The sequence below is a fragment of the Vulpes vulpes genome, chromosome 1 (assembly GCF_048418805.1).
Source record: "Vulpes vulpes isolate BD-2025 chromosome 1, VulVul3, whole genome shotgun sequence".
NCBI lineage: Eukaryota > Metazoa > Chordata > Mammalia > Carnivora > Canidae > Vulpes > Vulpes vulpes.
In genome coordinates, this window is record NC_132780.1 from 25,336,629 (window position 1) to 25,362,037 (window position 25,409).

At 52.1% G+C, this 25,409-nt stretch overlaps 1 protein-coding gene across 1 annotated transcript; it reads left to right on the top strand.

Annotated features, from left to right (window-relative positions):
• Positions 1-8,155: 8,155 nt before the first annotated feature.
• On the top strand, positions 8,156-16,194 carry LOC112908653 (uncharacterized). The gene is made up of 3 exons (XM_025984155.2): positions 8,156-8,237; positions 11,177-11,328; positions 15,356-16,194. The coding sequence occupies exons 1-3, from the start codon at positions 8,156-8,158 to the stop codon at positions 16,127-16,129; spliced, it is 1,008 nt and encodes a 335-aa protein (XP_025839940.2). The 3' UTR covers positions 16,130-16,194.
• The last annotated feature ends 9,215 nt before the right edge of the window (positions 16,195-25,409 follow it).

The window sequence follows — 25,409 nt, forward strand, 5'->3', positions numbered from 1 at the left end:
AAGCTTGACCCACTTCCTGGGAACAACCGTCCATTGATGACTCTGGTGGTCCCCTGCGACAAAGGTAATAACCATATTCCTGACTCTTTTAGTCACAGGAGCCTGAGTCATGGTAATGCCAGATAACCCTTCTAAATTCCCAAAGGGAGCCTTGGACAGCCTACCAGAGAGAGTACAAGTCAAACTGGATGTGCCTGTGGTGCCACATTTCCAAAAAATAGCTGCTAGTGCTGGTGGCCCCTTGGCTCTCTCTTCTTGTTACAGGTATAACACATTGTTGGGGAATGTCATCAAAAAGATGTGACTGCTGGTTGACCTGTGAGTTGGACCTGGGCACTCAGAGGTTCCTCACCCCCTCCTGTCCTTGAAATGTGGGTTCCACTTGGCTTTCCTGCTCCAAGAGGCTGCTCCAAAGATATAGCCTTGAGATGGTGATGTGGTGTGGAGAACACCTGCACCATTTATGTGACTGAACCCAGTGAGGCGTCTTTATAAATAAACTTTTAAGATTTGACAAACAGGTGTGGGGATCCATTTATCCCACTGCTGCTCAAGACAAGGCTCATATGTGAGTTTTATTTGCTTATTAAAACTGCCACCTACCAACCTGAAGTGACCTGTCTCTTTCTACAGTCTCTCTCTGCCCTCTGAATGCAAGGCCAGTTTCTGATTTCACCAGGGAAGGTCCAAGAAGATTATAATTCAACACATACCTACTGGAATAAACCTAAATTCCTGATGTTCTTCATGGGAACTGCCAAAGGGGAACCTGTCCAGCTCCTTCTCCAGTGCAAATAGGCAATGTGCCCAATGTTGGTCAAAGCAAGGTACACAGGGCCTTTGGCCCATCATTACAGAGATGCTTGACCCTGGAGTCATTAGCCCATCACCTCACCCTATAATAGCCCTATCTGGCCAGTGTTAAACTGGCTGCCAAGGAATGGAGACTACCAACTGACTCTGGAAATGTAAATGCATAGGTTCCTGCCATTAAGGTTCCCATTTCTAGTAAGACAGAGATGATAGATGACACCAAAAAAGCTCAGGGTCCCTACATTGTAGACAGAGATCTAACAAATGTGTTTTACTCTATTCTTATCAGTAAAGACTCACAACATTGATTTGCTTTCACTTTCAGACACTCTTGATGCACCTTTCCTCGGCTGCCGACAAGGTTACCTACACAGCCCTGTGTCTCATATAACCTATGCAGACGAGATCTAAATCCACTCAAACTAACCTGCTGTGGCCTTTAGCATCATATAGAGGACATTCTGCTACAGGAATCCTGAGATGCTCTCCAGGAAGACTTATACTGAACAGCACAACATTTATAGCAGAGAAGATGAGCCACTGCTCTGAATAACATCTAAGGACCAGCCACTCTGTCCAGTTTGTTGGCATACTGTGGGCAGCTGAGGACCGTGAGTCTCCTCTCACTGTAAACCTCAACTCCTCACAGTTGGCCTTCCCACTACACTATGGTAGGTGAGCACATGTTAGGTCTCTTCACCCTTTGGAGGCTAAGCCCTACTATGCCATTGCTTGCAAATTGGCTTCCTTCCTTGAGGAGAACCTCAGCAAACTGCCGTATAGTTGGCACTGTCCTTTGCCCCTCTGGGATCAGACTTCCAAGTTCAATCACTGACCACAATCGACTATGCCTCAGGGAGTCTCCCAACTAAGCACAATTCTGCCTGGCTCCCCATGGGGTTCTGGACCAAACCTGACCCAAACAGCCTGGTACATGTCACTCAATTGCCAAATTTTAGCAGCCTACTGGGCTCTTTTAGAGACAGAGGCATTTGTGGGTTCATAGCCCAGTCTCCCTGTCACACAAGTTTCCATCCTCCTTGGCTCAGCATAGCCACTGAGGCCTCACTGTTGAATTTTTTTTTTCAGATTACAGGAGGATATGCCTTCCCCCACACTCAGCCCCCTGACCACTGATGTGGAGGTGCTACCTGTGGCACCCCTACCAGCAGCCCCTCTAGCAGCTTGGGGGGCCTATGGCATCAACTGTATGACATGGAAAGGAAGCCAGTTGTTCCTGGCTGGTGGGGGTGGCACCATGTATGGAAGGCCAATGCCAGCACCACCATGTATGGAAGGCTGCCCACTGAAGCCCAGGGTATACCATCCAGATGACAGCATACTCCTGGTTGAAGAAGGCTGTCCTGAAAGAACTGGCAGCAGTGTGCCTGGCTCTACACAGGCCATGGAAATGAGACTCCCAGGAGCATATACTGTTGACTCCTGTATGGTACACAAAACGGTCAGCAGCCTGGTTTGGACGATCCTCCCTGGGGCATCTCATTTGATAGAGACAGCCAATTCTCGCATGCTGATGATGGCCACGTGTGTCTCTGCACTGGAAGCATCTTGTAGTCATGCCGCAGACTCCTCATCCAAATTACATGCCTGTTCCAAGATCCCACATGCGCCACCTCCTGGGGTACCAGACAGCCTCAGCATAGCTATTCCCCCTTAGAAGAGTGGGCCCATTACCCCGAGTCACTCAGTACGGCAGCCCGACAGGGCACACAGGCATAGGCAGCCCCTCACCCGGCTCTAAGCAAAGTAGTGGCATCTAGTTGTCTCTTACTGGTACCTAATTGGCTTCCAGGAGAGGGCACATGCACCAGAGTGACAGAGCATGTTGGTGAGCGGCCCTCTGCTGGAGACAATAGGAACACCACCCTGATCTGGGCACCTCTACTGGACTCCCACTGGTTGCTCCTCTGGAGACTCTGCTGCTGACCACTACCCCCTTCTCTCCCAGGTCTATGCTCCTTCCTTTTGGCATCAGACGTCCCAGGTTGAGATCAAGGAGCCTATCTCACCTCCCAGGCTGTTCAGTCGTGGGCTCTAGAACATGGCATCTTGTGGAGCTTCCACCCCCGCTCACTGGTCCTTAGCAGCCTGGTTACAGACAGGCACATGGTCTACTCAAAGACATGCCCCTCAGGCTTTTAAACAAAGGGAGTCTCCTAGGACAGAAGTTTTGCCCTAAGCTCTAGTCTTGCTCAAGTCCCAGCTCTCAGGACCCCAAAACCACCACACCAAGTTCCAGTTTCCCCTAGGACTTCCTGTGAGTGTGCCACAGGGAACCACACACACATACCAGGGAGGATATCCTCACACCCATCACCAGATGATGCTCTCCTCACTATCACAATTGTTTTATTTTGTTTTGATTTTTTGAACTGGTGACCTGACTGAGGGCAGATTTTGTGATACGACCCTCTTATACTAGAAGACCAAGCAAATTGCTTCGAGGTCATTATTATATAGATTTACTTGGTCCAGGTGGTGATGTCTAGGACCAGCTGCAAAGCTATGGCCAATGGTGTTACTTCACATTTGTGTTATAATAACTGGTCTATTTATTTATTTATTTATTTATTTATTTTTAAAATTTTATTTACTTATGATAGTCACAGAGAGAGAGAGAGAGAGGCAGAGACAGAGGCAGAGGGAGAAGCAGGCTCCATGCACCGGGAGGCTGATGTGGGATTCGATCCCGGGTCTCCAGGATCACGCCCTGGGCCAAAGGCAGGCGCCAAACCGCTGTGCCACCCAGGGATCCCATAACTGGTCAATTTAAACAAACTCATCAAAACTTTTGCAGGAGATTAAAATTATAGGACCCACTAGCAGGAACTTGTGGATCTCAGAGAGAGGAAAAGAAGTCTACATGCCTGTTCCACTGAGAAATGGAATCCACTAAGGAGCCCTGGAATTTAGTGGTTGCTGTTGGCAGATGTGGGCCAAGCCCCCAGCCCACTGTAGATGGAGAGGTGAATGACCCTGAGGGGTGAATGACCCCAGCCACCCTGTGCTTCTGGTCAGTACCCAGACCACTGGTCCCGAAGAGGCCCTGCCAGCTGGTCAAGTGTAAATGCTGTGCTTGGTTGTGGCAACCTTCTCGTCTGCACAGCCTGGATGGCAGGACTGCCAAGGGACCCCTGGGCCCTAACCTGTCCTGGAAGATGTACTGGGACAGAATCAGCCAGGTGCACAAGTGCATCGCAGGAGGCTGGGGACCCAAGTGCCATAGGACACAGGTGAAGGGCTTCAGCTGGTGTGCCACGGGGCATGGGTTCTGACCCAGAGCTCACCTCCCTCTCATTAAATGGAGCCATGAGGCAAGGTTTAAATGAGCTACTCCTCCTGATACCCTGCCTCCAGTCATACCCCTGGTGGAATGTCCTCCCAGCATGACCAAATTAGGCCATCTGGCTGGCAGGGTATGCTTTGACCATCTGCCAGAGTTTAACGGAGCAGTCTCAGATTGCAAAGCTGCCATACACAAATGTCCCTACAATTAGCCTATCAATGTGTCCAGAATCTACATGCACCGTGGATAGAGTCTTCACAAAACTTGGTCATGGATGCCTCATGCTCCTTTGCAAGCCGCACACCCAACGACCAGATGGAACTCCCTGAGATCCACTCACCTGGCCACAGAGACCACACTTACAATGCCACCCTGACCTCGGCTCCTCACAGGTAGACTCAGGATCTGAGACCAGCCAGACACACCAGCTCTGCGTGGGTCTCCTCCTGAGTAGGCCACCCTCCACTGGGTTGGCCCCCACCAGTGTACCCCTAAGTACACCAGCACCTTGGACATCACCCTAGCCTGAGAGAATGATGGGGACAATGTGCAGTGACCTCTTGGACATTGGGACGTTCCCCTCCCAGATGGCTTCTGCCCTCAGGGGGCTGTGACTATGGCAGCAGTAGCCTGGAGGCCGAGTTGCACACATGCCTCTTGCTGAGCGACCCTGACAATCATACAGAGTACTATGTTTCTGGAATAGTTAACTGCCTCTCAGACCCTGCCTCTATCAAATGCTTGTAAAACTGAGTGAGTCCCCTGCCCACTGCCTGATACCAGGCAGCACTTGGCCTTTATGACAAGCTGAACAATGGATTTTAAGCCACACCAACCACTAGAGGCATTTCTTGTGTCATCCCAGCTTGACCCACCTGGACCTTACAGGGTAGGGACCTCTTGTTACAGAACTCACTGCTCCTAGGACACAGCTTCTGCTTTGCACACAACACATCCAGCACCCCGCTCCCTTGTTCTCACCACCGCCTCCGGCATCATGGGCACCAACTTTACTCCTGCATGTAGGCTGCATCTTCCCCTGGGGACTCACCGCCCTCAATGGTCATGCCTCAGCAGACTTTACTGTGGACTTGACTTCCAGTCTAGGAGCAAGTCCGCTAGACTGTTCCCATCACAAGGCACCTGGTGAGACGGCCCCTGTTATGGCAACATTGTTATCTTTACTGTTCCAGCCATCTTTTGCCCTTTGGGCATCTGTCCACCGCAGGGATCCTGTTCACTTACCAAAGGGGCCACCCTTATTCCCATCTTGTTGGGACTGGCCAACCTCCACTGGCCCAGTAAGAATGGGATGCTAACATCCTAACCCAACCAAATATAAAAAGCCACACAGCAGTTCTCAGCCCCTCTCATCAACCACATGCAGACACAGCCCCAGGCTCAGTGTCTGTATCTGTGACAACAGCACCCGCTCCTAGGCCAGTGGTGATGGGGAGGCCCCCAGTGATGGGTTTCTGTGGGTGGAGGGGTTGGAGCTCCTCCTTACAGGGCGCCTCTCCCTTCACACAGAACAACTCAGGACAAGACAGGCTGAGTTCAAGATATCGGGTCATGCAGAACATAACAGAAATACTCAATTGCCCCATCCCCGAGGTCCCAGATTTGTTCCCAGGGCTCCCACCAGGCACCTGGGGCCAGTGGCTGAGAACAGGACCGCCCATGGCAGCGAGCCGATCCATCCCAGGCTCTGAGGAGACGGCCTTGGTTAAATGTGGGTGGCTTCAGAAATATGGCCTTTAATATATCCGCTCCCCAAGCGATCGCTACTCCTGAAGGCCAAGTGTCCCGCCTGGACATCCGCCTTTGGGTAAGAGCTCTCTCTATTCCAATTCTGTACAAAGGCAACATTGAGAGGGGTCCTGGGGGTTCAGGCAGTTCAGCATCCAACTCTTGGCTTCGGTTTGGCACATGATCACAGGGTTGTTGAGATGGAGCCCCAGGTGGTTTCTCCAAGCTCAGTGCTCAGCAGGGAGTTTGATGAAGTTTGTCTCCCTCTTCCTCTATTCCCTCTCCCTCCTCCTCCCCTACTCATGCTCTCTTTTTTTCTCTCTCTCTCTCTCTGAAAAAAAAAAAAAAAAAAGGCAACCTTGAGAGTTGGCAGGTGGATCACTTGCCCAAGGAGGAAGTGAGAGCAACACGGAGCCAGGTGGTCTCCAAGCCTTACCCGGGACTTTGTAAAGATGCCTTATCATTTGACTACAATGGGCAACCTGTTCTGCTCTGAAAGTTCTCATTCTCTGTCAGCAGAAGTTCTCACACCTCCTTCCTGATAGCGGCTGCTGGGTAAGTGAGACCCCTTCTTTCTGCCCCTGGGATGCTCAGCCTATGCTGGGGGCATCGTGTGCGGAGATCCTGCTTACAGGATACAGCACCCTGTCCCGCACGCTCACCAGCGGAGTCTTGTCAACACTTGTATGTCCCTGGGAGGGTGTCCACAGGAAGCCAAAATATATTGGACAAGAAGGTCCAGGTCCATCTGAGGAGGCGGAATGAGCCGATGCAAGCTGAGTCCAGGCGAGTAACAGTCCCCAGGCCAGTGTGTACTGGGAAGTGAAGTAGGAGAAGGAGCCAACAATTCAGCATGCTTACCTTTTTGTAAAATAAATATAATGTGTAGAAACACAAGGAAAATGTGGCAAACAGTGTGAACAGTTACCCCTGGGGTTGACATTGTGGGGGCAGGCATTAGGGGCCAAGGACACCAGGAAGAAGATGTTTTTCTAATTTTATACCATTTTTAAAACTGTGTGGGATTATTGTTGGTTTTACCTTTGCTTGTTCAGTATATTTTCTTAATGGAACCAAGGAAACAAAATTAAGATGTGAAGGAAGACATTGTGCCTCTGTGGGCCATCTGTGTCCTTACCCAGACCCCGGTTTTCATGGGACTTCACTGTACAGGCCCCACGAGGCAGATCCGTGGACACCACGTCCAGCACCCCCTTGTCCAGGAGGGTGCCCAGTGGCCCTTTGTCCAGGATGGTGCCCTGTGCCCCCGTGTCTAGGAGGGTGCAAAGCTCAGGCCTAGAACCAGTCTCAGGTGCAGGTTCAGAGGTCAGCTCTGCTGTGGTGGGAGTAGTCCCCTGGGGGAAGTGATTTCCCATCCCCGGCCTTCACCCCCAACTCCCCCACCCACCCCCCACCCCAGCCCCAGGGTCAGTTATGGTAATTTCTGACTCAGGGTTATAACCTCTTAGGAAAAGAAACTTGGAGAAAAGAGTACAGCCTCCTGCCTGGAGCCATGAAATACTTGGGTGGTGCTCCAGTGGGCCAGGGCCAGTGTGTTTGCATTTCAAAGGCTTTTAGAGGTGATCTGCTGTGGTACTGTCCCCTTGTTTCACTGATGCAGAAACCGAGGTGCAAAAAGCAGTGTCTCACCAACACCATACTCTGTCCTAGGTGAGGCCGTCCGGTGGGAGCTTGCCCTCTCCCCACGGAGGAACAGTGCACAATGCGTCTCCCTCTGGGAGCTTTCCCTGTGCACCGGCCATGGTCAACTCTCCAGGTGTTCTGGGTCCCCTGTTTCTTCTGCAGGGCGGGGGTGGGGTGGTGGTGTGGAGAGGCCAGGAGCTGCCAAATGTTTCCAAGGATGATTTGGGGGAAAAAGAACACATAAACTTTTGTCTATAATTGCTGGAGACTTGGCGTCACCATGGAAACCTAGGGAAGCTGCTGCCCTAGGGCCCCGAGCTGGCTCCCCAGCGGTGAGATCTGCAGGCAGCTGCAGGACCTGCCATTCGGGCTCCCATCTGGAGCAAAAGCAAACAGGTGACACTGATTTTAATAATATGTTTTACTTTATGCAATATGTCAAAAATGCCATTGTGTCCACCATGTAATAAACATAAACATCACTGAGCTCCTTTACATTCTGATTTTTGTGTTGAGTGCTCAAAAGGCAGTGGGCCCAGCCCAGCCCAGCCCAGACTTTCCATGCATGGAAGCCCGACAGTGTCGGACAGACAAGCCCTCCCGGCCTGAGTCTGGAGAGGAAACAGGCAGCAGGTCACGGCCATGATGCGCTGGAACCTGGGGCTGCTTCTGCTGAGGGGTCTGGGCCTGACCTCTGCTCTGGAAGAAACAGCTGAGAGCGGAGGTGAGGACCACTTCACACCGGACAGGCCTTGACCAGGGCTTGGCCTCAAGCCGAGGGCCAGACCCGGGACTCCTGGAGCCCTTCCATGGCACGGCCCCCTCAAGTCCCTGTTTTTATCCATTCTTCCGACAACAATGCTTGAGTTTCTCCCCTCTGGAAACAAGCTCTGACAGCAGCCCCGCGCACCCCTCGCCTCGCTGCTTCTGCTCCTGGGCAAACTTGCCCAGGTCTGTACATTGGGCCTCCTTGCTCCTGGGCCTCCTTGTACCCTCTCTCTTCCTGCTCATCCCTGCAAGGGCAGTGGGGCTCCTCAAACCTTGGCGGTCTTCAGTGGGACTGCGGGAGGCAAGAGAAGAAGGGAGAGCCTTTAAGGGAGGAAGGGTGGGTTGTGGCTGTTGGGGTCATGTGGGGTGCTGCAAGGCTTTGTATGGTCCTGGTAGGGTTGTGGGGCTGGGGCGGGGGACACTGAACCAGCTTGCAGCGGGTGTATCTGTCCCCCAGGAGAGGAGTGGGGATGTGAGTGCCCGTCAAGTGGCTCCTTCTCCAGCCAGGCTCTCTGACGCTGAACATGTTCCAGAGAGACTCTGTGCGCGTCCTTCAAGGGCACACAGCTTTGGGGATCATTTCTCACCAGGAGTGGAGGCACTCTGGATTGGTGGCCTGCTTCTCCCCCCCCTTAGAGCGGGGACAGGCCTGCAGACAGGCCAGGAGGGCAGCACTCCTGCATCTCCGAGCTCCTGGCCTGCAGAGGGAGAATCAGGTTACCTGGGACTGTCCAGGGAGTTGTCAGCCGCTCCCAAGGAGTTTCAGGCCCTAATTCTCAGCCCTCCTATCTTCTCAAGGCTGCTCCTTTAGATATTTAAATCATTCTGCTCAGCAGAGTTTAGTGAAAATAATTTCTTTCTTTCCTTGTTTTTCTGAGTCAACCTCACAAGAATGTCCCAAAATATTTCACTTGCAAATCAATGCAACCAGAAATCAAACAAAGCGAAATTCTACATAGTTTGAAGGGAGCACTTGGTGCTCATTAAAATGTGGTTCTAATGTCCTGCCTGGCTAATCGCCAAAGTGAGATAAGCCAGCAAACTTGCAGGTTTTCACTTGGGCCTCCAGTCTTCCCTGCCTCTCCGGTACCTGCAGCTCGGGGCCCTTCTCACCCTGCTGTCCTACTTACAGGGGTTTACATGCTCCTGAAAACCCGGGGACTTGATCAATCAACCCAGATTCCAGAAAAGGGGGCTCAGATATGCCACATAAACCTGAACCTGGGCTCACCACCATCTGTGTGCTAGGTGGGCATTGTGGCAGCTGCTTTATGAAAAGCTCATTTTGTGGCCAAAATCTGCCCATTATGATTCAGAGGGTACAGACGAGCAAGCAGCAGTGGAAGATTCCGTAGTAACTGAGGAAGGAGGGAGACTCCCAGCCCAGTTTGTTGTTTATGGTGCACGGGCCGGAGGCGTGCAGAGGAGGTGTTCCTTTCCATGCTCTTCACTTAAAGCATTGGAGGCCGAGCCCCACAAAACAGCACTCACTGGCACCTCACGTGGTCCGCGTAGCCTACACCTGGCAGCCTGTTGTAAGCAGTGGCGTGGGTGCATTCCCCGTGGGGGCAGCCAGCCCTGCGGGGCCTGGAGGTGGGCGAGAAGAACCACACTGAAGGGCGGCTCCACACCTCTCTTGGGAACATCCTTTCTGAGAAGATGGAATTACGAGAGGTGGGTCTTGCAAAGTGTTAAAAAGAGGCTTAACTGGGTGGGTCCGTCTGCCTTCTTATAAGATTCTGGGGCGGGTGGAGGAAGGCAGTTCCCACCGACGTTCCTCCTTCGTACCTTTGGGGTCGGCCTGGTCATGTCTTCAGACTGTGAGTCCTTCAGGAGCCTCTAGAGGGTTGGAGGGAGACACGGGTGGGTTTGGGGGGCAGTGGCATCCAGGCGGGTTTCAGCCAGCTGGTTTGAGGGTGGCATCTGGTACTGAGGCCCGGCAAGGGGGAGACTAATGCCCAAACCAGACCCTGGAGGAGCTAGGGTGGTAGAAGGGTGAAGATGGTACAGTGCTTTTTAACTCAGAAGTGTGGATAATCCGCTTCTGCGGGATGCTTGGTGCCTGAGCTCTGAGCAGGAGTGTGCCGGGTTAGGGGGGTGGGGGGATGTGAGGGATGCCAAGACCTGGCCCTTGTATTTTGCCCCATTTCTGCACAGACTGAATTTTGTCTGGGCCTGAATCTCTTCAGTGGTGAGCCAGCTCTGACAGACTCGGGGGGCGGGGAAAGTTAAATTAGAGGCCTGGTGGCTCAGTCAGTTAAGTGTCTGCCTTCAGCTCAGGTCATGATCTCAGGGTCCTGGATGGAGCTCCTCATTGTGCTCAGCTGGAGGGAGTCTGCTTCTCCCCCTGCCTCTGTCCCCACCTGTGCTCTCCCTCCCTCTCAAACACATAAAATCTTTAAAAAAAAAAAAAAAAAGAAAAAAATGAGGCCCGGGGGACTCGTCACAGTGGGAAATAGGAATGTTCATGGTCTGAAATTCCGTGATGCTCGGATTTCTCACGTGAAATTTCCTTATCTTTTGGGTTTCGGCATCTCTTCCTACTTGTGTATGCTGGGTGCAAGCAGAGGTAGGAGGTCGGGTCGTGCCCATCCAATACCTGACGGGACCTTACAGTTCAGGGCAGTGGCCCCGGGAGCTGTCTGGGGCCATGGCTGGGGCAAGACGAGCAGCTGGGGCCCCTGGTGTGGGAGCTGAGGGGGCTCCCAAGCGGGCTCAGTCCAGGAGTGGCATCTCAGGGGACACTGGGAGCATTTTTCTGAGGGGTCTGAGTCCTATGCCTGGAAGCAGATTCTTTGTCTCTGGGAGGCTGCCCTCTCTGCTCACTGACCTGAACGGGGGAGTAAGGTGGGCTCAGACTAACACCTCCCCTTGCCCTCTGTGTGTCTGTCCCAGCGCCCCAAGGAGGCCAGAGACGCAAAAGGACCAAGTTCACCAAAAATCAGTACCAGGTGCTCATCGAGGCCTTCGAGAGGGACTCGTACCCTGATATCACTGCCAGAGAGGAACTGGCCAGACGAACCCAGATTCCTGAGCCCAGAATCCAGGTGACTGTTGGCCTGTGTTCCCTGCTAAGGGTGGGAGTAGGGGTGGGGGTGGGGGCAAGAGGCTGGTTGAAGCCAGACCTCACTGCCTGTTCTGTGCCAATCCTCTTTATACCCTCTGAGATAGGGCGTGACCATCTCCGCACCCTGGCTGGGCAATACAGGTTGCGCTGCCGTAACCAGGTGACACCTTGGGCCAGGTTCTCTCTGTGATTTGGACAAAATTTCAAGTACTCGCTAATTCTTTTAAAAACACCCATGACAAAGCCATGAAACTATTGGTCAAGACAAGCAACCATGTTCTCACAGCTAGAAAATCTCTGTGAGAGGATGTGAGAGAAGGTGGGAAGGGAAGGGCAGGGGTGGAGTTGCATGCTGCGGGGGTGCTGCCCTCTGTGCTGGGGGCTTGGTGGCCTCTGCAAAATTGGGTGTGAACCTGGCAGATGCAGATTGCATCTGGGTTTTATTTATTTATTTTTTTTATTTTTTTTAAATATACACTTTATTTTTTTTTATTTTTATTTTTTTTTATTTATGATAGAGAGAGAGAGAGAGAGGCAGAGACACAGGCAGAGGGAGAAGGCTCCATGCACCGGGAGCCTGATGTGGGATTTGATCCCGGGTCTCCAGGATCGCGCCCTGGGCCAAAGGCAGGCGCCAAACCGCTGCACCACCCAGGGATCCCATGCATCTGGGTTTTAATTTCAGAAATCCCAGGGGGCCCAGATCATTGGATCCTCTGAGTCTCAGCTTTTGGGGCACTGGGTCCTGCCTCCAGGAAGGCAGCCGTGATGAGCATGGGTGCAGCCTGGGTTTGAGAGCTGCTGCCCTCAATGAAATCCTAGTCTTTGAGAGTAGAGCCCTGACATGAAGGTTGTTTGGAAAGCCTCCCCAACCCCGGTGATTCTGCTGTGAAACCAGCATTGAAATGTCTGTCCTGGGGCAGCTCAGGTGACTCAGTGGTTTAGTGCTGCCTTCAGCCCAGGGCACGATCCTGGAGACCTGGGATCGAGTCCCAGGTCAGGCTCCCTGCATGGAGCCTGCTTCTCCCTCTGCCTGTGTCTCTGCCTCTCTCTTGAATAAATAAATCTTTTTTTTTTTTTTTTTTTAAAGAAATGTCTGACCTGGACTGGCTGGCGCTTTTTGATCTGAGACCATTAAGGTCTCATCCTAATCTGTAACTCAGGACCCCTGGGAGTAGCCCTGGGTGTGGAGCTGTGATCGCCAGATGACTCCAGTATGCCGACCCCTGCCCTCCTACTCTCTGCCTGTTATCCCTGAGAGCCTACTGTCTACGGAGTCTGGGCTCATGCTGGTCCTGGGAGTTGTGAAGTCTCCCCAGGTGGTTCTCAGCTGCACCCAAGTTGGAGTCACCCCATTGGATTCCCGGGGGGCTCCCCCCCCCCCACTTGTCACCCAGCCCCTTGCAAGGTGCTGGATGAAGGTGGTGGCTCAGGTCATAGGCTGCCGCCTGGGAATGAACATCCCTTGAAGGTTTGCCTTTAGAGGAGAAGGTTACCAGCAACACCCTGCAGGGGCTGAGAGATAAACTGGGGGTGGGGAGGGAGGTGAGGGCCCTGGGGCTTCCTGGAAATGTCACCTGAATCAAATTTTTCTACATTAATTTCCCTATCTTCCCTGCTGCTCTGAACAAAGAGGACCAGGGCACAGATAAGCCTGGTGAGGCCCTAGGCCTGTGACTTGATTTAGAGGCCCCTACGTGGCTCCTGCCGCAGCCTTTGGAGGGCCTGGAATCTGTCTCAGGGCAGGGTGGGCAGCTCTGCAGGAGTCGATCACATTCCCAAAACCCTCCCACTCATGGTCTCCTGGAAGCCCAAACAACCCTATATGCGAGGTACCCTACTTGATGAACTTTCAGAGACAGAATTGGTCGCTGAAGTTTAGTCCTTGGGGTAGGTGGGTGGGTGCTGGCTTAGGGCTCAACTAGCTCCTGAAGCCAGGAGGAAAACCCTGCTGCTCTTTTGCTCTGAGTCCTCAGGGCAGCTGGCAGAAGGTGTGATCAAGATTTGCAGTGGCTCAGAGGGAGGACAGGCCCGAGTGGCTCCCACAGGCAGCGCCAGCACCTCAGCCTAGCCCCAGGGCCAGGGCGTGTGCTGGAGGTGCGGGGTGTGGTTCTGGGAATGGCCCGTCTTTATCTTGCAGTTTGTCTGGAGGATTTTTTTTTTCCTAAGCAGAGAAAATGCTGGGAGAGGTTTGCCTGTGTGTGACCCGTTGTTCTGTGGGATCTTCAGGCCTTGCTTGGCGGTAGGGCCTATAAGGGGGTCACTGCTGTGTGCTGGGAGAGCGAAGGGGAGGCCTGGCTGGCTCGGCTGGATGGGGAGCCCACCCCTGAGAGAGTGTAGCCCCCTCTCAATCTAGACAGTGCGGGTGTGCATGTGGACTGGGTGATTCTGGGCCTTGCTCTGAACTGGGGAAAGAAGAAGAGGGGATGCTCATGTTTGGGCAATGGAGGAGGTGCCTCCACCAATACTGGTCTGCACCAAGGACTCACCTGGCCCAGGTGAGCCACAGAGGAATGACATTGAACCAGAGGGACTTTACTCAGGCAAGTGTCATCTCCTTGTATGCTGGAAAGGTGACCACCCAGATAAGAGCTAATGGAGGTGGCGGCAGGGATGCGGCAGGGCGCAGCCCCATCCCTGGGTTCAGCAGAGCTCCAGGGGCAGGCAGGGAGCAGGGAGCTGCAGGTGCAGGTATGCTCTGGAGGCTGTGGGCACTGGAATGCCAGGGTGCTCGGCCAGAGGGAGCATCTCATGTGCTGGTCTGGGGAGCAGACGTGGCCACTGGTCCTGAGCTGAGAGCAGGTGGCAGAGGCTGAGGGACAGGTATCCAGCGTCCTGGGCCTGTTTGCCTGGTCAGCCCCTCACTGGGATCCAGTACATTTAAAAAAGCATTTGATTATTTTGAATACTTGTTTAACGAATCATGAATACGTATGTGAAAAAGTAGATAAAGATCCTCAGAGCTTTAGAAAGATTCTAAGTGAAGATACTGGTTACCATCTCCATGGGGAGAATGTTTAGATCCATTCTCAGCGATGTGCGAGTATGTGAGACAGAATTATTTGCTGTGGTCACCATGCTCTGTACGAGGGCCTAGAACCTTTGAACCTTAAGACTGAGGTGTGTGCCCTCTGCCCAGCACCCCCTCCCATGATCCCGACCCGTGGGGAAGGCTTCACTTGGAAGGTCAGCAGGTAAGAGAGGGCCAGTTGCAGTTGGTAGGTAGAGAGGGCGCAGGAGACAGAGCCAGTGTCTCCCGCTGGACCAGCGTGGGGGGGATCCCCGGGCCCTGACCTGTCCCCTCCCGACCTGGAATGTCACCGGAGGCCCTGATCTTGTCCCAAGGAAGAGTTCAAGGACAGATCAGAAGCAGTGGTTGAGTGGTGTGGGAGGGAAAGTGTATTAATTCGAGCTCAGCTGCTCATGGGGTTTGGGTCTCTATCTTCTACGGACCCTTGTTAACCAGGGAGTATAATATTTATTACTTGGGGAGGAGATTTTGGGGGGAGCAGGTTTTCATGCCTTTTCTCCTACTTGGACAGAGTCTCTGGGCTGTCTTGGACCCAGCTGGTTTGATCCTGCTTCCTGCTGTGGCTTTGCTTTGGAGTGCTGCTAGGATAGGTCCCTAGTCCACCTCCCCCAAAGGGCCACCACAGCCCCCTCTCCTTTGCTGGCATCCAGGCATCATGATAGAGCCTAGTAGCTGCCTATTCTAATGCTAGAGCAGAGCCCTGGTGTTTCACCGTGGCAGCTGGCGCATCCACCAGAGTGTGTGCCCCTGTGTGTACTCGCACACCTGTAAACACGGGCACAAGTGGACACTTTGGGGAGATTTGCCTGGAAGGGGGGCCAGGCCAGGCCAAGGGTTTTGCTTTTATTCTAGATTCATAGAACTTTGGTAACTGCTGCTTAACCTCGGCCATGTGGTGATAATTATCGTTTTTGGCTTCATTAAAGTGTGTCTTCTCTCTCTCCCTCCCCTTCTCGCTCCATCTGTGCCCTTCCAGGTCTGGTTTCAGAACCGGAGAGCCCGAATCCCGAAGAGCACCCCGAGGAGGCCAGGAGTGGAGGCAGACGCCCCGGTTCTGGTGCCCAGTCAGAGCGGCAGCTGCACCCCAGACTGCTCGCGCCTGCAGAGCTTCGCAGGGGCCCCGAGCCATGCTGGCCCCTCCCCCGGGGACCCAGAGGATGCTCCTGCTCAAGCCCTTTCCTCAGGACTTGCCGATGTCCTGAACACCGGTGTGGCCTTGCCTGGCCTGGGGACTGCAGGCAGTGCACTGGGCCAGTCTTCTGGAGATTTCTGTTACTCTCCTTTGACCTTTGGCCTTGGAGCTCTTGGTCCACTTCCCGCTTCCCTCAGGCCCCTCTTCCAGGTGGAAGCCCGCTGCAGCGGAGCTCAGCAGGGGGACCTAGGGCAGCTCCTGTCCTACGGGGACTGGGACAGGGACGGTGCCCTGCAGGGGTGGGAGCAGCCTCCCTCCTCTGACCAGCAGCCCTGGTGGGGTTGGCAGCCTTCTCCCGCCCTGCAGCCACAGATGGCACCCCAGCAGCTGCCTTCCCAGCCCCTGGGGGCCTGGGAGCAGCCACCGCAGTCCCCTTCCCCCTGGGAGCACTGGCCTCAGCCCTCACAAGGGGAGGAGCTTGTGTGGGTTGGGAGCAGTTTCCCCACCTCCCTCAGAGACGGGATGCTGGGGGGGGGCCCTGGAGCCCCTGAAAACCCCAGCCCTGGCCCCCACGGCTGTGGGGCAGCCCACAAAGCTTCTCCCAGGGCAAAACGTTGAAATGACTTAAGTAAGCTCGGGTGGATAGGAGATAGCATAAATCAGCTGTGGTTCCTCTGCACAATGTAATACCATGCAGAATTAAAAAGGAGTGCGAGGGTTTGCATCCTTTGCCATGGAGAGGTGCCCCAGACGAGCTTCTCAGAGGTGGGGTCTGTCGTAAATGCAGAGGAACAGGCAAGCAGAAGACCCAAGGTGACTTCCGTAGGTGGGAGAAAAGGGGATTTTTTTTTAAAACCCCATCTGTCCTGTCTCTTATTAGCTGGTAGCCATGGAGCACTTACAATGTCCTCAAACTCTCAGAAGGGGCTTGGGGGACAGAGTAAGAGCTGCCTTGGAGAAGTGGATCTAACAATAAAGCATGAAGACTCAGACTGTGGCCATTTCTATGCACCCAGAAGATTGCACCCCCTCCCCGTGTGCACAGCGGCGGCTCCCTTGGGCCTGGGCACTTCTCCTTACCTCTCCCTGGGGCCCAGCCAAGTGTGGCTTCCTTCCTTCTGGACACGCTGCAAAGTGGCGTGAAAGGGGTGGTGTGAGTAGAAGGAGGAGCCAGGAGGATGGATGACACACACCCCTTCTCTCTGGCCCATGGCCAAGCCTGTGCCCTCCCCACACCCACCTGCATGGAGAAGCAGGTGAGAGGGAGGGCGAGGCAAGTCAGAGCACTGGATTGTGTCACTGGGCAGGCAGAGGTCCCTCACGGTTGGGGAAATCATGAGGACCCCTCTGGGTCATGGGGAATCACACCTTTGAGGTTGTTAGCTTCACCCACCTCACAAGCAAGGGCCAGGTGCAACCCAGAGATGGATGCCAGGGACCCACCGCCTCACAGTCCTTGGGCAAACCAGGAGCTGATCACCTGTGGATTGTCACAAGCTTGGCTTCCCTGCTGCCTTGCTCTGTGCTGTGGAGGGAAGGCCGACACATTTGCAAACCTCCAGGACATTCGTGAATGATGGTGCAGCAACCTCCTGGTCACCGGTCCACCTGTCCACCCTCTGTCAGGGGAGGCCTGCTCTCGGGCCCTGCCTCAGCTGGAATCAACCCCAACCCACATCAGCACCAGGAATCTGCATGGAAGCCCACTCAGGGGCTTGGGTGCAGATCTGCAGACTCTCCAGCCTACAGTCCCGGTGGCCCCTGCCCCCCAACTGTCCCTTCCCAGGTGACAGTCCTAGCTGTCCCAGCTGCCACGCTGTGACCCAGGCTGCCTGTCATGGTCATTGTCAGGGACCTGCCCTGGGGGTCTGTTCACAAGGCTGCTCTGGATTCCCTAGGGCCGGGGCCAGAGGGACAAGGGCAGAGCAGTGTGGCAGGGGACGGGTGAGGGCGCAGCTGCCCACTGGCCTGACAGTGGGCTTCTCTCTGACTCCCCGTCTTTGTGTCTCTAAACACCGTGCAACGTGTAAGTCCACGTTGGAATGGGTCAACAAAGACTAGCATGCCATGCTGTGGTCAGGATGAGAGAGAAGATACAGGTCAATCGCTTATTAAACACCCAGGGGTTTAACACACGCCAGGCCCTGGATCCGCCCGCGCTGAGATGCTCAGCGACTGATGTTCCTTCTAACTGAGCCCCGGCATCTCCAAGCTTCCTGCGCTGCAAAAGATTCCAGAAGCTGTCTCTTTCTCTGTCTTTTATTAGCAAGAAACTTGTCTTCACAGGAGGAAGGCTTTTGGAGGATTGGTATTTGGTAGGAAATGCTTTGGGGTATATGACAGGAAGCCAGGCTCCTGGAGGCCCCAGGTCTTCTCGAGTTACAAGTCCCAGGTCAGCTGCTGGCCTCCCGCTCTCTCAATGAGGGCCTGGGGAGCAGCGGGGGAGTTGGAGCTGGGATCAGGTTTGGTCTGCACCCAACTCTTCCTCAGTGCAGGGTCTGGGCAGTATTTCTTCTACTATCTAGTTTCCTTAATTACAGGGTATACTGGGGTACTGTTTGGGCTAAGACAATGGTTCTAAGGATAAACACAAACACGTAGGAGAAAAGAGGTGGCTCTGCCAATTGTTTCAGGAGAGACAATTACTGCAAACAAAACTCCACAGGCAAAAGACAAACCAGGGGCAAAATGAGCATTTATAATAGCAGAGAAACTAAGAAATTCAGAGAATCATGAAAGCACCTCCCAAAATGAAAATACAAGAAAATGGGCAATAAACATTTTTAAAGTCATCATTGTAGGGGTGCCAGGGTGGCTCAGTGGTTGAGCGACTGCCTTCGGCTTAGGGCATGACCCCAGGGTCCTGGGATCGAGTCAGATGTTGTCGGGCTCCCTGCATGGAGCCTGCTTCTCCCTCTGCTTGTGTGTCTGCCTCTCTGTCTCTCATGAATAAATACAATCTTAAAAAAAAATAAAAGTCATCATTCTAAAATTTCAAAAGCAAAGTAATTGAAAATAGTGCTATGCCATTTTTAACCTATTGGGTTGAAAATGAAAATATTCATCATAGATAGTGTAATATTTAAGGATATGCGTAAGACCTCCGTGAATAATAGCAAAAACTTGGAGAAATTTGCAAAGTGTAAGGAAGGTGGAATGGTTAACTATACGGATTTTCTAGAACATGAACTATTAGGCACCCAATTCAAACAATGTCCTAAATGAATATTTAACGACACGTAGTCTTGTTTTCAACATCTGGGCGAGAACCATTCAGCTAATTAAATCCTCTACCTTACAGGAAAGAATCTGAGAGATAATTAGCCTGCGTCAACCTCCTTCCTTGTCCTTTTTATTAAATCTTTCCAGCTAATTACAAATGCCTTTATTTTTTATTTTTAAAAAAATTTTTTGTATTTATTTATGATAGTCACACACAAAGAGAGAGAGAGAGGCAGAGACACAGGCAGAGGGAGAAGCAGGCTCCATGCACCGGGAGCCCGACGTGGGATTTGATCCCGGGTCTCCAGGATCGCGCCCTGGGCCAAAGGCAGGCGCTAAACCACTGCACCACCCAGGGATCCCCTACAAATGCCTTTAAAGGCACACCAGCCCCATTTAGATGAATCACTTCTGAAGTGCTTCTGCTCCTGGTTCAGATCTGGCCCACGTTGGGGAGGTCAGGAAGACCCAGGAATGGAACCCATCCATTCAAGCCCTGAGTGTCCAGGGCAGAAAGGGGCAAAGATGTTTGCTAAGAAATGCTGTCTTTGGGTGCGGTGGGCTGGACCTCAAGATCAAGGGAGTCTTCTCCATTCAGGCACCCTGAGAACATGTCACAGTCCCCTGAATGCATTTAGTTTCTGAGGTCTCCTGTATCTATGCAGCCTCACAGTAGCAAGTACTGCTGGGCAGGCCCCCTTCCTAGAAGGTGGGGGCAAGGGGTCTGAGGAACAGAGGTGGGTGGGGTGGGGTGGGGATGGTGATGGGCTTGTGCTCGCACCTGCACGTGGTCAGGCTCTGAGGACAGAAGGTGGACGCCATCCCCCTACACGCGGCATGTTGTCTGCAGGTGTTCTAGGGAGCAAGATGGTGGCTGGCAGTGGTCACCACAGCCCCATCTCCACCTGAAGCCTGGGCTTGCATCTTGGGCCTAACAGGCGTGGCAACCACCCCTGCTGCCTCACAGAGGAGAAGACAAAGAGGAAGCGCTAGGATCCTCACTCTACGGAAATGCACGGAGGTCACCCGCAATGTCCCTTGGTTCCTGAGACCCCAGTCTCTGCCCTTCCTGTCCCAAAGAGCTTGGGATGTGCAGGGTGGGTGACAGGGATTGCATACTGTTTCGGATTTTGAAGAGCTAAAAATGGTGTCATTCTTGCTGCAGTGGGTCTCAGAGGCGAGCCCCCAGGGCAAGTGTTGGGGGACACCCCACTGGCCCCACTTCAGAAGGACTCTGCGAGTTTGGATAATACCACCCATAGAAAATATTGTTGCTAATATAAGCTCAACAACCACAAAGGCATTTTGTAAGGACTGCATTACATTTCCCCCCTTCTCAGCACTTGGCTCCTGTGCTCTCTGGAAATCCTCATGGTTGACAGGGGGATTCCTGAAATTAATCTCTAATTTCCTTCATTTTTCCTGTTCTCTGTTTCTGTGTCCCATTGCTGTCATTTGTGAGATTTCCTAAAGTTTTTCTTCCAACCATTCTATTGGGTTTTTAATACTCACCTCGTGCTTTCTTTTGTTCTAAATGTCCTTCTCATGGCACCCATATTCAGATTGTTATTTCCTCTGGAGACACAACCTATCTGCATAATATCCTCAGAGATCATATAGTTGTGGATATAATGACAATTTTGAAGAGTTTATTTTTTTACACATACTTTAGTTCCTCCAAGTTGATTCTTTCTTTTTGCCTTTTTTGGTTTTAGTTTCCATTTTATTTTTTTTAATTTTTTTTTAATTTTAATTTATTTATGATAGTCACAGAGAGAGAAAGAGAGAGAGGCAGAGACATAGGCAGAGGGAGAAGCAGGCTCCATGCACCGGGAGCCCGATGTGGGATTTGATCCCGGGTCTCCAGGATCGCACCCTGGGCCAAAGGCAGGCACCAAACCGCTGCGCCACCCAGGGATCCCCTTAGTTTCCATTTTAGAAGAGGGTCTGGCAATCCATGGTTGTCTGCTCATGGTTAAAGATACGGAATGGAAAGGCTGATTGGAAGTTCTGTAAGTGAGTGTGGTTTGTTGACCTTGCATGTCACTGCAGAGCGATCTTGTCCTCCTAATCCATCCACTGATCCACTGTTGGGTCAGCCCTCAGCCCAGAGCTCCTCTCCAGAGAGCAGATGTCTGTCCAGGGGCTGCTGGTCATCACGCCCTTAAAGGGACATAAGATCTCCAAAGAAAAATGGCAGTTTTCTCCAACTCAGGTTTGATACTTAGGGCCCTTGATCTTGGAACCAGAACTAGACTTGGATCCAGATAGACTTCAAGGCATCCTGAATGCCCCTAAACCTACAACTAAGCACCAATGATGAGGTTTTATTGGACTAGCTGAGTATGGTCGAAATTGGATCTCAAATTCTCTCTTACAGGTCAACCTCTACACTTTCCTGAAAAATCAACATACCTGACCCTATTATTTGGAAAAATCAGGAGGACAGAGCTTTTGGGACTTTAAGGAAAAGGCTAGTAAGGCCCCTGCCTTTGGACATCCTAAGTATCAACTTCCTTTGTTCCTCTTTGTACGTGAGAGGGAAGAGAATGCCCTCGGAGTGCTCATCCCAAAAACACGGGGACTGTCATCACCCCATAGGGCATTACAGCCAACAACTGGACCCTGACTACGGCTCAGGTATATCCCCCCCTGCCTCGCAGCCATTCATTCCACTGCCCTCTTAGTTAAGGCCACTGCGGAAATAGTCACAGGGTCCCCTCTAACCATCCTTGTATTATGGCCAAAGGGAATACCACAAACATTTATACAGATGGCTGATATGCCTTCCAGTATTTCATATCTTTGGAATATTATGGAAATAGCAAGGTTTACCTTCAATGGAGATAAAATAAAGAATGGCTCCTGTGTTTAAAAATTTATTATACACCATATTTGTGCTGGCTGCTCAGGCCATTACTAAGATACCTGGGCTTTCTGGTTATGACTCCCTGGAGGCTAAAGGAAACCACCTCACTGGTATTTCTGGGGGGAAGCTGCTCTCAAAGAAACCAATAGCCAGACCTTTGTTGTGGTCCAAAGGGACGTTCTCCCAAATGATAATTGGGAACAATTGACCAGAGAACCCAAAAATTGGCTCCAGAAAAGAAAAAAACAGTGTTGGAAATCTACTAATTGCTGGTTTGATAAAAAGGGAGAACTCTGGTTTGGACCAAATAACAATCTGCCCACCAGAAGTTCCAAGATTCCCAGTACTTAACACCGTACGTGCTTTAAACCCTTGGTCTCCTGACACAGCAATCACGTTCATGAACTGATACTGGTGAGGGAAAGGTAATAGGGCCACAGAAAGTACCCACATTGCTTGTCCCACCTGCTCAAACCATGATCCAGAGATAACCGCCCTGCTCCCAGACTCTCACTCCAGGTTTGGCAAATGGATCTCATATAGCTTCGCCATCTCAGGAATGTCAATACAAGTTAGTCGTGGTCTGTAAGTTCTGTGACTGTACCGAAGCTTCCCCTGTAGACAGGCCACTGCTCCTTCTGTGGCTAAAAGTCTGTGAGAAAGGTTGTCCCTACCTGGAGACTCCTCTCAACCTTCACAGTGATCAGGGAACCCTCTGGTGCTTCAACAAATCTGTGCCATCTGGCTGGTGTCACCACACTTGCCCTGTGCCCACCATCCTCAGTCCTCAGAGCTGGTCACACTCACTGATGGCATCATGATGTCTCAATGGGCAAATCTGTAGAGGCCTCTCTGCGCATCTTGGCTGAAAGCACTGCTGTGGGTCCTTCTAAATCTCAGATCCACTCTCTGGAACTCCTGGACTCTTGTCCTTGGAGATAGTCCCAGGACCTCGGCCCACTTGGCCTCCACTTCCTTGGACCTATGGCTGGTATAAGGAGATCCACTGTGGTGGTGTCGAGGCCCAGCTGCTTCTATTACAAATAACCATGGTTTGGCAGAGCCATCTTTTTTTGGTGCGCTCCTGGGGACGGGAACCCACATCACACCTTGCAACTGCAGATTTCAGCTGTTGGAAAAGGTGCCACCTCCAGAAGGACTCTCTCCAACCTGGCTGGAAATTGCATCAAACTCCAGGGACTAGGGTCTCAGATTCACATGACACATGCAAGGAAAGCACCAGACCCTGACTGGCCCTGCACACCATCTGGTGACCCCAAAGTTCAGATTTCCCAGAATGGAAGCAGATGATACCTGACCACACAGCTTTCCCATGATGTTATCCTTCTGCACTTTCCCCCCATTTCTGTTGGTCTCTGTCTTTCATGTTATATCTTTCTTTTAAATATTTGGCAATCCTCAAATATTCATTCAAGTTTAAGACTGAGGCAGTGAACATCTGACTGGAAGTTTGAGTAAGGGTTGGTGTAGAGAGCTTCTCTACTTTGGGTACAGATGAACGCTCACTGCCCATGTCTAAGTATTTTTCCTCTTCTATTGGTCACTTTCCTGGAAAGAATCTTCTGTGTCTCTGACCTTCAAAGAAATGTCACATTCAGTAGAGATGTGAGAGGAACATGGAGAGAAACAGTCACGTGTAGGGGGATGGCTCAGCCACCTGGGGACAGGTAAGGGATGTGCTGTGGGTCACGGGGCAGAGCTACAGGGGAGCAAAACTGCCACCCTAAAATGCATCTCTCTGGCATGTGGGTGTTCTAGGCTGCTTATTTTTAAGAAACAAAAGCCTCAGGGAGAACCTTGACCTCCCCTCTAAGTGCATAAAGATGTAGGTGGAGGGATCCCTGGGTGACGCAGCAGTTTGGTGCCTGTCTTTGGCCCAGGGCGCGGTCCTGGAGACCTGGGATCGAATCCCGCATGGGGCTCCCAGTGCATGGAGCCTGCTTCTCCCTCTGCTTATGTCTCTGCCTCTCCCTCTTTCTCTCTCTGTGACTATCATAAATAAAAAAAATTAAAAAAATTTAATAATAAAAAAAAAAGAATGTAGGTGGAGAACCTGGTCCGGGAGGCAGCTGTGACCATTGGTAACCCCAGTGGAGCATGAACCGGCTGTGGTGGACAGAGGGACACTCAGCGACGTCTGCTTGTTAAAATTCCTCTGTGTCCCATTGTGATGGATTTGTTTATCAAACATTTATTCCCTTTAACTTCCTGTGAATTGTCTTCCTTCCCTTTGAAGGACCTAACAACAGTTATTGCTAGATTCCTTTATATGGGAAAAGACACATAAATGGGGAAAAGGAAATCATCTAATGGAGAGGCTTTCAGTTGAAGGTCTATTTTGAATTAATTCACATTGGAAGAGAAAGAAAATTATTAAGCTTCCCAGCTTTCTTACACTCAGCCTGGCACTTATTAGCTCATGACAGAAACACATATGTGTCAGTTGGAGAAATTATGCATCTTTTTCTCCATTTCCCAAGCAGAATGCAAATGAAAACAGAGCTGCAGGGCAGGGGTATACCCACTATGGGATCTCTTCATACATGACCCCTGTCCTCAAGTCCTGGAGGTAGCCAGTGCCACTGGGCACTTCTCACGCAGCATCCTTCGGATATCTGATGTTCCTCAGCCTGGGGTCCCCCCCTTCATAGCTAGCTGTCTAGACCACATCCATCTGGAAATGGTTACTGAGTGAGATTTGCCTGCAGGGGGTTCTCAGGGAGTTCTCACAGGAGCCCCATGTGGGAGAGAAGCAGGACCAGGCAAAGGACAAGGCTTTTGCTATAGAGGCTTCATTGGAGCCCTTGGGAGATCCCAGGCTGACCTGGCACTCCAGAACCACCCCTCTGCACCCCACATCTGACAGCCATCAGAGTCTGGATGCCTCTGGGGAAGGGACAGAAGTTGGCAGAGCACAGGTCCTGGGGAGGGCTCTGCTCCACTCTGAGCTGGGCAGGCAGCACCTGGCAGCTGGGGGAGGAGAAGCCCGCCCTGGAGGGAAGGGGGATGGCTGTGCACCTGCCGTGAGCCCATCCTCAGAGACCTGCAAACACCCGGATCTCCCAGGAGCTGCTGCTGTTCTGTAGAGAGTTTCATAGTCACATCGACAATCTCATATCCTTTATCTACTTACTGTGCAATTAAACCTAAATGCCGGGATGCTTCTCCATTGGCTGTTCTGCCTGGGATCATGTGTCAATGTCAGTGGAAGCCTCGCTGCCCAGCGAGGACACACCACAATCACAATCATCTGGAGAGCGTATTGCAAGCTGCCCTGTGCTTGCCATAACCAGGGCACCAGCGCTCTGGGACCCGATGGAAGGGGCCCTTCTCTCTCGCCTGGACTCTAGCCCCCCGTACGCCTCATGGAGAGGCATGGAGTGGATAGAGGACCTGCAGAAACCACTTGCTTGAAGCAGGTACCGGTTTTTGCATAGATATTTTCACCTCCCTACATACCGAGGACAGAATAATGAAGTCACACGTAAAACCACTAGTTCATCTGTTGAGGATTGTTCCTGAGTGTAGGCATCAGTGTGCTCTGGCTGCCGTGCCAAGGACCACAGGCGCCCCTACAACAGCAATGTATTGTCTTCCAGTCTGGAGTCTGGAGGCCTGAGGTCCAGGCGCGGGCAGGGCTGGTTTCTCCTGAGGCCTCTCTCCTGGGCATGCAGATGGTCACCTCCTCCTTGGGGCCTTTTGCATGTTTCTGTGAACTCTTCTGTCCTTATGAGGACCCTGGCCATCCTGGATGAGGGCTCCCTGTGACTTCGTGCCAGCCTGCAC